Source organism: Phragmites australis, chromosome 6, assembly GCF_958298935.1.
Source record: "Phragmites australis chromosome 6, lpPhrAust1.1, whole genome shotgun sequence".
Lineage (NCBI taxonomy): Eukaryota > Viridiplantae > Streptophyta > Magnoliopsida > Poales > Poaceae > Phragmites > Phragmites australis.
The window spans coordinates 16,344,943-16,359,681 of NC_084926.1; the positions used below are offsets into that span (position 1 = coordinate 16,344,943).

Sequence of the window (14,739 nt, forward strand, 5' to 3'; positions counted from 1 at the left end):
TTTGGCTTTAAACCTGATCCGTTCCCTCTCGAAATCACGATTCTTTTTCGTAGATGCTTCGGTTTCTAAGCATCGTACGTGACAGCTTTTGCTTCTTCCACTTGGCAAGCATTGAAAATTCCTTCGTTGTCTGGATGACAGCTGAAATGATAATATATAGCAGAGAATTTCCTTTTTTAAGGCAAGCAAGAAGAATTGTCATTCTCCTTTGTTTGTGAGCTCAGCTCTTCACACGGTAGCATCTTTGACACATGTTTAGAGCACAACTGATTCCAAGGGCCGCTCTCAGGAGTCCACATCTGCTGCATCTCAATCTTGAAACACGACTGAATTCTAACTCCAAATTCATAACAATATCATCCTTAAACCATACTGCAGTAGTACCGGAATCGATGTGTGGCGGCCCTTGGTCGGTTGTTATTACGAGAAAGAAAAGAGAACAAAAGGAAACCAAAAAGAAAATAAAGAAAAAAAATAGTTTGCCGAGTGCCTAATATCGGGCACTTGGCAAACATACATGTTTGCCGAGTGTCCGTTAGACAACACTCGGCAAAGTGGAGACTCGCCGTCAGACGCCGAACGGAGGGACACGTGCCACGTTTTTTGCCGAGTGTCCTAATTCGTCGAGTGTTTTTTCTCTTTTTGCCGAGTGCTATTGTTTGCCGAGTGTTTTTTTATGTATTTACCGAGTGCCATATTATTTGCCGAGTGTTTTAGTTGGGAACTCGGCGTAGGTTGCTGTTTGCCGAGTACCCGATATAATGCACTCGGCATACACATGGGCACTCGGCATAGGCTTCGTTTCCGGTAGTGTATCTAAATAGAGAAAGAGGAAACTAGAAAAATTAGGAAAAGAGGGCGGTACTGAGAGGATGGCAAGGGCTGGAACTGTCGTGGTGGCATCTCTTCGGTAAGCATCTAATTTTGTAAATATTTTTATCCACAATATTTTTATTTAATTATTTAGGCTACAAAATAAAAAAGCAACACCTCGCTTCCCGCCTACGCCTTTCCCGCGCGTGCTCCCCTCCTCCTCCTGCAAACAATAGCCGAGCCGCGGCCGGGCAGGGCAGGGCAAGGCCAGGCGCACAGCAAAAGTGAGTCCATCGCGCGCCTGTCCGGCGGGCGATCGATCCAACAGTTAAAGCGGGTGGGACGTCTCCTTTCCCGCGGAAAGAGGAAGCTCCCACCGCTCGCCACCATTAATCTCTCTCTCTCTCTCTCTCTCTCTCTCTCTCTCTCTCTCTCTCTCTCTCTCTCTCTCTCTCTCTTCCCAGGGCGGGCACCAACCCCGGCCGCTGCCGTCCTCCCGCGCTCTCCATCTCTTCTCGTGCCGTCGGAGTTTGTCTTTGGGGAGGTAAGGCTCGACATGTCATCTCATTTCTCGCGCCGTTTGTCGCGCGATCTTCCGATCCGATTTCTTCTCTTCCCTCGGGAATCATCAATGTTCTGAATCCAGTCACGCAGGTAAAAAAATTTGTCTGAATAATCCCAGGTCGTGAGGCATGACCTGCTGACCGCCCCAAACCAAACCCCGCATCATCCAGTCCGGCGAGGAGGAAAGAAACGACAATGTCTTGCTGCGGAGGCGCCGAGGAGGACAGCTATGGCCCGCCGGCCAACCAGGCGGCTCCGCCACCCAATGTCAACGCTCCCGGTACGTCGTCGTCGTCGTCGCCGCCGCCCTCGCATTGCGTTTTTTTTTTCAGTTGATCTGTGGTGGAACGCACGGCCCCTGATCTGACGGCGCGTTCGTCGATGGTGCAGGCAACAGAGGAGGTCCGAGGGGGCCTGGCGTGCCGAGAACCGGGGGCCCGGCCAAGCCCGTCAACATCGACGTGCCCGCGATACCGTTCGACGAGCTCAAGCGGATCACCAACAGCTTCAGCGACCGCGCCCTCATCGGCGAGGGCTCCTACGGCCGCGTCTACAACGCCACGCTCAGCGACGGGCGCGCCGCCGTCATCAAGAAGCTCGACCCCAGCGCCTCGCAGGACTCCGACGCCGATTTCGCCGCGCAGGTGCGCGAAGATTCCATCCTCCCCTCCATGCAGCATTTGAAATGCTGACGCCTTAAGCTCCCTAACCTTTTGTCTTCCTGCCTCGTCGCCACAGATAGCGATGGTCTCCAAGCTAAAGAACGAGTATTTCCTCGAGCTCGTGGGCTATTGCTTGGAGGACGGCAACCGCATGCTGGCCTATCAGTTTGCAACAATGGGTTCTTTGCACAACATACTACACGGTGAACCCCCTCGATTTGTTACATGTTACAGAGAAGTGTAACTGCCGACACGCAGATGAACTAAACTGATTCTGCGATTCTGGCATGGTGAAGGGAAGAAAGGTGTTCAGGGTGCCGAACCCGGCCCGGTCCTGAACTGGGCTCAGCGCGTGAAGATAGCTTCTGGAGCGGCGAGAGGGCTAGAGTACCTTCATGAGAAAGTCCAGCCGTCAATTGTTCATCGAGATATCCGGTCCAGCAATGTTCTTATATTCGACGATTTCAATTCAAAGATTGCTGATTTCAACCTGACGAACCAGGGGACCGACACCGCTGCCCGGTTACACTCGACTCGTGTGCTAGGAACTTTTGGGTACCATGCTCCAGAGTAAGATGAAAAATAATTTGGCATAACAAAGTGTACAACCGGTTTTTGTTTTTGTAGCATTGGCCTTGCTCAAATTTTCATTCTGGATCCATTTCCACAATCCACAGATACGCAATGACAGGACAAATAAACCAAAAGAGTGATGTCTACAGCTTTGGTGTGATTCTCTTAGAGCTACTGACTGGGAGGAAACCGGTCGACCACACCATGCCGAAAGGGCAGCAAAGTCTTGTCACTTGGGTAATGTATTGTGTTTAATTTTTTCCTTTTTGAAACTTATATGTTACCTTCTTCGTTAATCTCCTGATTGCAATTATGTGAGTAGGCCACTCCAAGGTTAAGTGAAGATAAAGTCAAGCAGTGTGTTGATCCAAAACTCAACAGTGACTACCCTCCAAAGGCTGTTGCAAAGGTACACAAAGAAAAAAGCCTTCAGAGTTCAGGCATGGTTCATCTGCTCTCAGGAATACCTTGCCGGATATGCTACAGTAACTTACAGATGTTTTTTTGGGGTGCTTTTCAGCTGGCAGCAGTCGCAGCGTTGTGCGTTCAGTACGAAGCCGATTTCCGACCCAACATGACCATAGTCGTGAAGGCGATCCAGCCTCTTCTAAATTCGAAACCAGCCGGGCCAGTAGAAGCGCAATCCTGATCGATCAGATGAAAGTTTTAGCCTGACCCCGCTGGTTCCTGAACTCGGTTTCCCTCTTATTCTGATGACAAAATGTATGTGTAAGGAACCACGCATCCTTGCTCCATCGATTCAGCACGTATGCTTTTGTAAAAATACACCGATCCGCAGGTACTGCAGGATACATATAGGGGCATTTTGCTAAATGTTAATCTTGTACGCTGAATTCATGAGTTTTTTGTTTGTCTTGTGACATAACGTGTGTACCTTTATGTTGTTTGCAGTTACACAAATTGGCAAGAAATCCCCGTGTATTTCTATTTTATTTTTTTTGACTGAAGACTGAAGAAAAGCTTACTAACTGGTGTGGCGAATAAATATAATATGTGCCGTTGTTTGTCATGCTTACACCTCAATATGTTTAACCGTTCTTCATGCTTGAAAAACTTGGCAAGCATTGCATGTCGCATTTGGCACACCGTGATATGACACATTCTATGTGAGATCAAGGAGATGAGTGCGCACGCTTCCTATGTTTCCAGATGAAATTTAGTCACAGCCACAAGAAATGAAACTGGATCAGAGTAAATTGCTGAGAACTTCAAAGTCAGAACAGAGTCGAGAAGGTGCAAACCCTGATAAATTCAAACTTGCTTACGCTTAAACCAAAATTTTGATTTGCCGATTGGAAGAACTATTACGTACAGTGGATGTGCATGGTTTCAAAACTTCCAAGCTAATCAGTGCCTTGCATATTGCCAGTAGTGCCTTTGCATATATGGCTAGATATGGCTGTTAAACGGTAAGTAAGGCTCGTGTTTTGGCTTCATAAAATCTGGAGAATCAATGCTTGAACACTTTCTGATGGCAATCGTAGAAATTATGTCCCTTTAGCGTTTGAGCACTGCACTAGAATCAGAGGAAGTAAAAGTCAGCAAAATGGTCAAAAATGAAAAACACAAGCTTTGCCTCAAAAGCAAAATAACAAAACAGGTCAGCAAAATTTCAAACACAAATTAAGTATAATGTGCCACAATGACGGATCACTCCTACATAGTGCAACTGTATAAGGCAGTGATTGGTTATTTACTTTTTCATCCCGAAACCAGAGAGGTGTCAGGAAAAAAATTGAAATCATATCATAATGGTAGAGGCAAACAGTACCATGCCATTCTCTCAATTGTAGCTATTGTATAAACAAAACTGGAAGGTTCAAGACTTCAGGTTAGGTTGACTCCTAAAGTTGTTGTTACAGTACGTAATAGATCTCTTAAGGGTTATTTTTCTGTCTGACAGCTGAAGGATACAACGGGACACAGGGCACAGTACCATTATGTTTCATTGGAAGAGAAGCCGAACCTGACAACTTCAATATGCCTCCCATCCCAACCACGAACAACAGCTATTGAGACTTGAGAATGGGGTTTTCAATCAGACTACTGGCAAGTGGTTAATTTTCCATAGCTCCTGAAATACCATGGGGAGATCTGGAATGAAAAGACTCTTTTTTTATTCAGTTGATATTTTTAAATAATAATGCAATCAAGATTTGGATCTCTGGTTCCAACTAGTTTTACTCAATATGCATTTAAACATGAATAAACAAACTGTCTAATTCTTTCTCAGGTATGTGCTTCAGATATTTAATGGGAATCCATGAAGTGTTCCTGTTCACATGCTTAGAGCAGGAAAATCGATGTCTCTTCTTACTCTCCAACCCTGGACGTACCCAATGCTCATTTCATTATGTAAATTTTGTTGAACAGAATTTGCAACTGAATATTACACAGAACAAATAAAATATGGGCTATGTACTGAATATCACACAGAACAAATAAAATATGGGCATTACATAGCACACAAATTGGAGTTCTCAGTTATATCTGAAGAACTGCAGCTGAAAAAGCAGCATAACTAGCTTGAATCAGACTAACATGTCAATAACTGACACAAGGTAATCTCTTTTTTTTTTTCAGGTTATGATGAGGTCTGCTCTGGTTCTGATGTCTGAATATATGCCTATTTTAAGTATTTCCAATAAGAACAACCAAAATATGAAGCTAAGACAACGCATGGTATATCATGTAAGCACCAGCGTGCAAAAGATGATACCATGCCCAAGAAATAAGAAGACATTATGAAGACAAAAATTATGACTGCATTCTTCTAGTTATTTTAAAAATGGAGTAGGCTCCATGCTGAAAAGTTATCGAAATGCACTCACATGTTAATAAAAAGTGGCATCGGTTAAGATATCATAAGTGTACTATCAAGAAAGTCCCCTACTGAAGATGCACAAACACATATTCTCAGATTGATATACTCCAACTGATCATCACTAAGTGTCTGTAGCTCCATCTAGCATCTTAACAGCTCCCTTCTTCATCAATTTCTTATTTGCGACTCCTCTAGAACACAATTCACCCAGCAATTCCCGTGCCTCCTTTATCAAGCCTTCGTAAGCCAAGCCTTCAATCAGTATAGTGTAAGTTGATTCATTTGGCATGCAGCCATTCGATATCATGTAATTAAACAGGTCAATAGCATTGTGTGTTTCACGCCTTTTGCAGAGTCCAAGAAGAATAGCATTGTACAGCACCGCATTGGGCCTTATGCCCATATCTTGCACTTTACAAAATGTTTTAATCGCCTCTTCAATTCTGTCTTCTCTACAGAGACCAGAAGCTATTGTTGAGTAAGTAATTATATCTGGTTGGAGCCCTTTGCCGATCATCTCATTAAGCAGCTCTAGTGCTTCCTTTGTCATGCCAGCCTTAGTAAGGCCATCGATGACCGTGTTGTAGCTAATCAAGACCGGAGCGCAGCCTTTGTCCTTGAGTTGATGAAGCAATTCAATAGCAACATCAACTTCACCATTGCGGCAGAGTGCAGTAAGCAGAGTGTTGTATGAAACGATGTCCGGGTAACAGCCCCTAGACACCATTAGTTCCACAAACGCCATTGCCTTATCAATCTTCTTTTGCTTGCAGAATGCATGAAGAAGCGGGTTGTAACTTAACGAATTAGGCGTGCATCCGTACTTGGGGATCTGCTCAAGAACTTCCATAGCGGGCTCAACCAATCCTCTACGGCATAAGAAACTGATGAGCATATTAAACGTTACCACATTAGGAGGGCAACCCTTCTGGGCCATCTCAGCCATGATCTCCTCGGCGTCTTCCCACCGTTCTGCAGTAAACAAGCCCTTGAGCACAATATTGTAGCTCACAGTGTTTGGCTCGCACCCATACGACGGTAAGTTCTTCAAGAACTGGATGGCGTCGTCGACCCGGCTTTCCTGGCAAATACCGTTGACGACGACGTTGTAGGTGACGATGTCCGGGGCGCACCCCTTGGCGCGCATCTCGTCGAGGAGCTTCATGGCCTGCCTGTAGCCGCTCCTCTTGCAGGTGGCCTCGAGCAGGATGGTGTAGGTGACGACGTCTGGCACGCACCCGCGGCGGAGCATGTCGTCGAGCACCGCGAGGGCGTTTCCGGCCCGCCCGCGGCCGCAGAGGCCGCGGATGAGCGTGTTGTAGGTGTACGCGTCGGGCTCCACTGGCATGCCCGCCACGAGCCTGCGCGCGGCGTCGAGCTGGCCCGCGCCGCAGTACCCGGCGACCATGGTGTTGTAGGCCATGACGTCGGGCTCGCACGCGCCCAGCACGTGGCGAGCGTCCCCGGTGCGGCCCGACGCGCAGAGCTTCTTGATGAGCGCGGCGCAGGGACCCGCAGGCGCCGCGAGCCCCGCGAGGGAGTTGACGAGGCGGAGGGCCTCGTCGAGGGCCCCGCGGAGGACGAGGCCGCGGAGGCGGTTGGTGGTAGAGGCGGAGGCGCGGTGGGGGGCGAGGGACGCGGCGATGCGGGGGACGAGGTGGATGTGGTGGGGCCTGGGGGTTGGGAGATTGGGCGGCGAGGGGAGGGAAGGGTAGGGGTGGGAGGAGGGCAAGGAGAGGACGGCGGGGGACATGGAGGACGGCGGCGCGGCGGCCATCGGGGTCGGGCGACGATAAGGTCCGTGGAGCGACGGAGAGCGAGGAGGGAGTTCACCGGGTGGTGTATGGGCCTTATTGGGTAGTTGTAAAGTAGTGGGCATGATCCAAGGATCATCTGGGCCCAATCAGGCCTGCTAATCAAATGATGGACTTTATTAAACAAAACAAAAAAAAGATATCGTCACCCGATCAATATGAGTATAGAATTGCAAAATTTTAAAACAGACTTGTATATTTGTAATTTTTGGATTTAAAAAATATATCTTTTCTATCCATGAATCTCTGTTTGTTCTTTAGTGTTTGGATTTCGGAAGCAGTTGCCTGCTACAATGCCAGTAAGGCATTATGCTCCAGGCATGAAATTCCAGTAGAAATACGGCAAATATGTAAGCTATTCTCCTTGTTTTGAGTCAAAATGAGCAAACTCCAAATGTAGTAATACCAGTTCTCAGCTTCCATTTCGCAACAAAAGTATGGCTGTTGGGAGGGCGTTGGAACCACTTGGATATCATAGAGGTCTTTCTATAAAAGGTAACTGTAGAATTTTGTTCTCACCACCCAGGCCTCCATCCCCGTCCTGCTCGGTTGCTCCAGATCGTGCTCCACCCCAGCAGATCCATCTCCCATGGTGCCGCGACGCCGCCCTTCCCAGCGCCTCGGATTCATAACCCTCACCACAGCCACCGCCCTCCTCCTCCTCCTGCTCGTCCTCTCCTCCCCTTCCGTCCCCGACGCCGCCGCAGCCGCCCCGGCTCCCGCGCCGTCACCGCTCCGCTCGTCCCCGCCGCGGCAGCAGGCAGCAGCGTCCGCCAACAACAACCCCCGCGCCGCGCCGTGGACCGTTCCCGCGCGGCGCCCCCGCCGGAGAGGCCGTGGCACCGGCTCAAATTGGGCGAGCGGCTCGGGATCGCGCTCGCCGCCGTGGCCGTCGCAATGCAGGTGGCCCTCGGCGCGTTCCTGACCGTGCGCGCGCGGCAGCTGCGGCGGCGGGCGAGCGGGCAAGGCCGATGAGGGGCGCCCAGCGGCGACGCCGGTGCTGGCGTGACCCGTTCGCGTGCCGCGGCCGGAGGTGTCCGGAGAGAGACGAAGCGGCCGTGTTCGGTGCGTTGTCGTGGCGATTTCTGCCCGCGCTTGGGCGCCCCATGCGTTGAAAGTCTGGCCCTGTGCGCTGGTTACGTTGATGAGGTAGCCGAGGGCAACTACATTGCTATCCGTCATTCATCTTCATCTCATGTGGAGGGGAGAGAGAGGTGAGAGGAAGAAATTGTTATTTTCGAAGTAATGGTTTGCTAAAATTTAGAATTATGAGATTACTCACTATCCTTATACGAGTTGTTATTACTATATAACTCACAATATTTATTTGTTCCGTACATAAATTAAAAGATCGTGAAATTACTATAAGACAACTAAAAGATCGTCTTAAAAGTACATGTCAATGAGTCGGCCTGTAACACGATGCTTACTGGGTGCGCCGTCTCTCTGTATAGTTCACTGGTGCAACGCTACATGGTGAAACATCCCGCGCACACAGGCTTCCCCGTGAGTCAGCCTGCCCCCTCCGTCTCGCCTGCCGGCGATGACACTGATGGCAGGCACCGACTGCGCCGCCTCACCAGACGGAGGCGACCCCAAAGCACACCAACCTCCTCGACCCCATACTCCACCAAACACCTCCTTGACGTGGCCACCTCCGACGTATGGCAAGCACACGAAACCCTGGTCTTGCTCCCTCCCCTCGCCCGTTTTGGCAATCCCGATCCGATGCTGCTCCTCCTAGGTCGCAAGGAGCAAAGGCTACGCGGAGGACGCGCAGCTCAGCAAACGTAAGCTGGCGGTTGGCGCGGCGGTGACCGTCACCTGCGATAGGGAGAAGGGAAGGGCTCTTGTCTGTTTTTTCCACTCATTTATGCGTAATCTAACTAGTTACTCTCTTTGGTCAAAAAATACTTACGTTTCGGATATAACATGGTTTCAATGTGTAGCTTTGATCATTATTATTTATCAGAATATATTTATGAAATTCAATAAATTTATAATATCATGAAGCATTTATTCCAAGGTAAATCTACATATATGATTTTTATATTTTTAAACTAAGTATTTAAAAAGTTATTGGTATTTAAAGTTTCAATAGTTTAATCGGATCTTATCCAAAACACCAAGTATTTGTGACTGGTGGGAGTCTTTGATATTATTAGTTCCCAAAGCATGTAGTTACTGATGTGATGTTTTAATCACATGGAAAAGGGGTTACTGAATGTTGGATTCATCTTTTTTATTTAGACTGGCTTGATATCAGAAAATTTACATGTTAAGATTACTGCATACCTTTGATTGCTATAGCCAGTATTGTAACATAAGCGCGATGTCTTTTCCTCGAGTTATTTCAGTTTTAGTACATTTGGTCATTTGAAGTATTCTGTTGCAGGGCACTTTCAATTTGACTGGGCTTGTTATATCTCCAAAGCTACCCAGATTATCAGACATGTATGGCCTCACGATAGCAAGTGCAGATCCAGAGTCTATTTCCTCAACCAATTCGGTGCATTTCACTAAGAGTGTCACCAAATGGTAGCTACTCTATTATTCTATTTTATTTTTAAAGCAAATATATGTTATTAATAGGATAAGATATTTTTTTTTGGAGAACGTGCTATGCTCGAATTTCATTAAGAGATAGAATATTACAGCGACCGTTACAACTATGCCTTTAACTTATAAACGAGCAAGCATGGCACTGAGTCTAGAATACACGATATTACAAAGAAACTAGGGAAGGGAACGACCTACTACAAACCCCAGAGCTAGTCCTGACATTACTGAACTAGGAGCCACAGTCCACGCCGGCACGCCTGAAGCCACAATCTTGCCTCCTCAATGATGAGGCTCGCCAGCTCGAACGGTTGCATTCTTTGGTTTCTGAAGCATGATGATCTTTCACGGTTAAGATCCTTCAAGAAACGTTACTGACACCAAATGAAATCTATAGTCTGTTACTTAATACTAACTGACACTAGCTCTGCAATAGCTACACAGACTCAACCTTTCAAGTTATTCTCTGCTTGGGTTATCTCATGTCATAAGATGATATTGCTTGAATCTTGATGAATGCAACTGAGAAAGCTTCTGATCACCTGCAAGTTATTTACCTGCTAGATAACTGTCTTTATTCGTTGTTGCTTGTTGGTAACATTATCCTCCGTGTTCCTTCTGAACGCATGAGTTTCTGTTTACATGTTTCTTTTCTGGTTTGCTTTGCCAGGTTCACCAGGGATGGGGTTCTTCTTTTCTGGTTTATTTGGAAGGATGTTGAGAAACTGATCGATGACTACGACGGCGAGTGCTAGAACACGAGTGAATGACAGCATGTACCTCTCGACTAACTGCAGGTAATTACCTACTTTTGTTGGTTGTCGTATGTCTTCGTGAAAGCAGAGCTCAGCTGAATAATTTTGTTACATGAGCTGGTATTTATTTCCAAGGGTGAAATGAAGAATCAATTTGTAAGCATAATTTCAGTTGGCACATATTTACCCCACATAAGTCTAACTAAATTCGTTTTAGGTTGGTAAACTTTTTGTAAAAGACGAGCATCAACGTAAACCTCATGAACAAAAGGCCCTCCCCTGCCAGTTCACAATGAATGAGGAGCTATGATTAGACGTGGACAACGAATTATAATGTAGTTCTCTGAAAACGAAAATGTTCATATAAGCAGTCAGAAGACTTTAAGTAGTTAAGCTCACAACAATGCCTTCTTCATTCTTTTATAAAGGACGTATCTTCTTTATTCTTGTCACGCAACCAACAAATGTACGCAGAAGCAGGTGCAGCGTAAGTAGAAAGGTTGTGTCTAACTGGATGGAAACGTTACTTGCAGTGGCTCATGAACTGCCGCACTTGCTGCAGCCATCAGCTCCTGAAGCGAGAGAACAGATGTGCTACCTTGCACATGTTCCAGAAGAGCTCTCTGCATGGCCTAGGAACAGTATTGCCCTCTAGCACCAGCCTCAACAGCTCTCTCCGGGAGACCACAACGGCGCTCCACAATGGCGTCCTCCCTCTTTGCTGCTTCCATGGAGGTTGGCGACGTCGAACCACCGTTGCGATGAGCATGCAGCAGGACGCCATTAACATACCCCTGGTTGCTCTCCTTATGGTATGTACCTAGATCGTTGAGGAAGCGGCCGCAGAGGGACGGTATGCTTGAGCATGTCCTTGTCTGCTTGATGGGTAATCATGTCTTCTGAGAGCTCTGGTCCGGCCAAGAACAATGGCACAGCGACGATGGGACCTGATTATGCAGGGCTCACCTCCGCAACTGGCTTGTACTCTTCCATGGTCGGCACATACCCTTTCCTCGTCCACTCGGCCTCGATCATGTTGGACCTCAAGTAGTCAATCCACTGTACGTGCAGGAGAATTGCGACAGAAAGCGTTGATACAACAATTCATGCCACCGGAAAGTACTGAAATGGATGCTCATATAGAAGTCAGCCTTACAATTTGAGGAATACGACAACGGATTTACTAGACTTCAATTGACTGAAATCAGGGCTTTTATTTGACTCGACACATCAGGGTTTTTGTTTGACTCGACACGTTGTCCGTTCGATCGTACATCTGTCTTTTGACCTGTATTCAATTAGAAATATTTATCTGACATTCACTAAAAAATTATATATGTCCTTACTATAGAAAATAATATTCACTTGCAACCAGTTTTTTGTCAACCGTTATCTTCATTTAATGGTTACTGTTGAGTGAAACATACATTTATTTTCACTCAATTGAAAATTAGCAACTTTCGACAAATGACCTGCACCTCCACAGCGTTTGCTCCGATCTGGCTCATCGTGTTGTAAACAGCGCGAAATAGAATCTCTACATCAGAAAAGACGATGGCAATGCTTATCTTTCAATTGCCAGTGAGCCTAAGGTACTGAGATCAGTGTTGTACCTCTCAATTAACCCGATAAGGTTTTCTTGTTCCTCTGTTGATCCTCCGCCGTCAAAGAAGTCGTCAACTGCGACTGTCAGAAGAGTATTTTTGATTGATGCAATGTGGGCGTCGGATAATTCCGAAGGGAACACGGTGGAAGCCATAAAGATCCATATATATCGTCAGTGCCAACAAGAGCTGATGAGTCTGAGGAGTGCGAATGCAAGACGAATTATTTCCGATGCGAATGCGTACCATTCCTGACGTGCTCGTCGCCGACGTTCCATGTCTTGCGCGCCAGAACGCACACCAACGTGGAGGAGATGGCGTCCTTGCCGAGCGAAGAAAGATGGAGGTCGCCGCCGCCGAGGCCCCAGGAGCCATCGTCGTGTTGGTTCTGCATGATCCACTCCACAAACCGTGGGAAGCGCGGTGTACGAGGAGCACCCTGCGCCGGCACCGTGGCGACCCAGGCCGTGTCGTAGGAGCTGGATGGCGACGGCTGCTCGGAGCCGGCCCGGAGCTGCTCCCTGATCCTATCCTCCCCATGATCCCTCGTCTGCCGCCGCCGCTGCCGCAAGGTGCATGTTGGCTCTAGGTAGCCTGGCATGCATGGTAGTGAAACGATCGAGGGTGAGGTTTGTACACGGAATCGGCAATAGCGACCGGTGCAGTACTCCCGCTGCCTCAGCCTCTACGAGCTCGACGTCGGCGTGACGTGGTAATATAATCAACGTACCTTGTGAGACCATGAACCGTACCTGATGGACCGCACGCGCGCAATTAGGACCCGGCCCAGACCTGGACTCTCTACGTTTTGCTATTGCCGATTCCGTGTACAAACCTCATCCTCAGATCGTTTCACTACCATGCATGCCAGGCTACCTAGAGCCAACATGCACCTTGCGGCAGCGATGGCGATTTCTTTTTGCGAGTTAGTCGGATGTGTGCGTCCGACTTATACTCGAAAAAAAAAAATCCAGTGGCCGAAACGAAAAGCGTAGAGTGTAATCAACTTCGTTTTCAGTTGATTAACACGTCCCATATAACTTCTCTGCATCCATGAGAACGATTTGAGCTGCTGGTGCCTATCTTGAAGGGCAGTTGAGTCAGACTAGTCCTACCAATTCAGCCTCACAAATTTGTCTTTTTAGGAAATCATATCTTTTTTTTTAACACCGGACCCCTTTTATCGAGGTCTTCATTGGAGGCTAACAGGGGATGCGACGTCGGGGATTGAACCCCAGCGGGCTCGGCTCTACCACTGGGCTCCTTACTCGTTCACCTCGTGAGTGTAGTATTGTGAGTGTGCCATCGGTTTCAAATTCTATAGTCTATGTTTTACCCACACGAGGACACTAGCAGTGATATTTTTAGATGTGTGACAAAGGACGCGCTCGCGAGTAAGTGCATGTGTTATCCTTACAATAGAGAAAACAAATTGCTTTTCTTTATGTGCTAACGAGACTCATGAAATTTAGGGTACATAGACCAATCGAGTGCTACAAGGAATCAAATCTACCGACTTGCACATGTATATCAAGGTTTCTCTAACAATCTATGTCATCTAGCTATAGGGGTACCACATAAGATTTTTTTACATATGTGGAAAAAATTAATAAAGAGAAAGAAAAATTAGTTATTAATCAGTAGATAGTCTACTCATTAAATACAAATATATTGTAGTCTATTGCATATGAATTTATAAATTGCAAAAACCTACTTGCAACTATAGGATTTGTGACAAACCCTACAACTTTTTTTTAGGACTGTCTAGCTATCCGTTAATAGATTTTGTAAGCCAAAATCTGTCAAATTTTCAGCCAATAGAAAGCTGCCATGTGACAAAAGAAAAATCTGACAGATATTAAACAAAAAATATGTCATATTTCTTAAATAGGTTGACTATTAACGTAACGGGTTAAAAAAAACCCAAAATCCAATAGCAATGAGATTACAAACTCCATCATCACAAGTATAGCAGACATGCTCAAACAATAAGCTAACAGACATGGCTAACAATCCATCCACTCCGCCTTCAATTTCTCACAACAACCGTACAACCAGTTCCAGCATTAGAGTCCAAAATATAACAAACACATAGTCCCATCAAAAAGAAGATCCGAACACAGCAATCACATAATTATGATTGTATGGTGAGTAACATCAAACAATCACATTGAAGGAAAAGCAAATATACAAACAAATAGGGAACATATATGCAGACTCACATTCAATGATGTAATTAGTAGATCCAAACCTGATAATTATAAAAGGAATACCACCAACATCAAATAAAAAAGATTGGTGCCAACTGTTAAGTAGATCAGATAAAAAAAATAAAAGTATGATTTTTGCAAGCACTATAGTGGAACAAATCATAACATATCAACATGTGAATTAAAAAATAGTAATTCTTAGTTACACTTATGTTTGCAATGTTGTCACTGAACAACAAATCATTGACAATTTGAACTCGAATGTTCTTAATGTTATCTTGAGATAACTCATCCACCAACTTCGCATCGACATTCCACAGTTCGATGTAGTTGATTTAAA

General features: G+C 46.4%; 3 protein-coding genes and 1 pseudogene across 12 annotated transcripts; 2 read left to right on the plus strand and 2 right to left on the minus strand.

The window, feature by feature from the left end:
- The first annotated feature begins 1,116 nt into the window (after positions 1-1,116).
- Positions 1,117-3,606, plus strand: LOC133921929 (probable protein kinase At2g41970). 3 transcript variants are annotated; one of them, XM_062367037.1, is made up of 8 exons: positions 1,117-1,357; positions 1,460-1,657; positions 1,768-2,021; positions 2,116-2,242; positions 2,336-2,609; positions 2,717-2,849; positions 2,935-3,021; positions 3,133-3,606. In XM_062367037.1, the coding sequence occupies exons 2-8, from the start codon at positions 1,573-1,575 to the stop codon at positions 3,259-3,261; spliced, it is 1,089 nt and encodes a 362-aa protein (XP_062223021.1). In that variant the 5' UTR covers positions 1,117-1,357; positions 1,460-1,572; the 3' UTR covers positions 3,262-3,606. The 3 variants fall into 3 exon arrangements, with proteins under 3 accessions (XP_062223021.1, XP_062223022.1, XP_062223023.1); XM_062367038.1 differs by having other exon boundaries at positions 1,496-1,657; XM_062367039.1 differs by lacking the exon at positions 1,117-1,357 and having other exon boundaries at positions 1,368-1,657.
- Positions 3,607-3,806: 200 nt separating this feature from the next.
- On the minus strand, positions 3,807-7,299 carry LOC133921927 (pentatricopeptide repeat-containing protein At1g09900-like). 8 transcript variants are annotated; one of them, XM_062367036.1, is made up of 3 exons: positions 5,465-7,299; positions 4,600-4,707; positions 3,807-4,144 (listed from the first exon to the last, which is right to left on the minus strand). In XM_062367036.1, the coding sequence occupies exon 1, from the start codon at positions 7,232-7,234 to the stop codon at positions 5,579-5,581; it is 1,656 nt and encodes a 551-aa protein (XP_062223020.1). In that variant the 5' UTR covers positions 7,235-7,299; the 3' UTR covers positions 3,807-4,144; positions 4,600-4,707; positions 5,465-5,578. The 8 variants fall into 8 exon arrangements, with proteins under 8 accessions (XP_062223020.1, XP_062223015.1, XP_062223016.1 ...); XM_062367031.1 differs by having other exon boundaries at positions 3,807-4,149; XM_062367032.1 differs by having other exon boundaries at positions 4,600-4,727.
- A 1,394-nt stretch (positions 7,300-8,693) lies between these two features.
- On the plus strand, positions 8,694-11,171 carry LOC133923023 (signal peptidase complex subunit 2-like; annotated as a pseudogene).
- Positions 11,172-11,429: 258 nt separating this feature from the next.
- On the minus strand, positions 11,430-12,790 carry LOC133921930 (9-beta-pimara-7,15-diene synthase, chloroplastic-like). The gene is made up of 3 exons (XM_062367040.1): positions 12,436-12,790; positions 12,199-12,271; positions 11,430-12,122 (listed from the first exon to the last, which is right to left on the minus strand). Exons 1-3 carry the CDS (start codon positions 12,788-12,790, stop codon positions 11,981-11,983), a joined length of 570 nt encoding a protein of 189 aa, XP_062223024.1. The 3' UTR covers positions 11,430-11,980.
- Between the last annotated feature and the right edge of the window lie 1,949 nt (positions 12,791-14,739).

Bases quoted from the DNA above. Each gene is read 5' to 3' on its own strand.
- LOC133921929 (XM_062367037.1), top strand. From the start codon at position 1,573: ATGTCTTGCTGCGGAGGCGCCGAGGAGGACAGCTATGGCCCGCCGGCC. The intron at 2,243-2,335 runs GTGAACCCCCTC...GGCATGGTGAAG, and splicing joins TTTGCACAACATACTACACG to GGAAGAAAGGTGTTCAGGGT. The intron at 3,022-3,132 runs GTACACAAAGAA...GGTGCTTTTCAG, and splicing joins CTCCAAAGGCTGTTGCAAAG to CTGGCAGCAGTCGCAGCGTT.
- LOC133921927 (XM_062367034.1), bottom strand. From the start codon at position 7,234: ATGGCCGCCGCGCCGCCGTCCTCCATGTCCCCCGCCGTCCTCTCCTTG.
- LOC133921930 (XM_062367040.1), bottom strand. From the start codon at position 12,790: ATGCCAGGCTACCTAGAGCCAACATGCACCTTGCGGCAGCGGCGGCGG. The intron at 12,272-12,435 runs GTACGCATTCGC...CTCTTCTGACAG, and splicing joins CGACGAGCACGTCAGGAATG to TCGCAGTTGACGACTTCTTT. The intron at 12,123-12,198 runs GTACAACACTGA...TTTCTGATGTAG, and splicing joins CTTATCGGGTTAATTGAGAG to AGATTCTATTTCGCGCTGTT.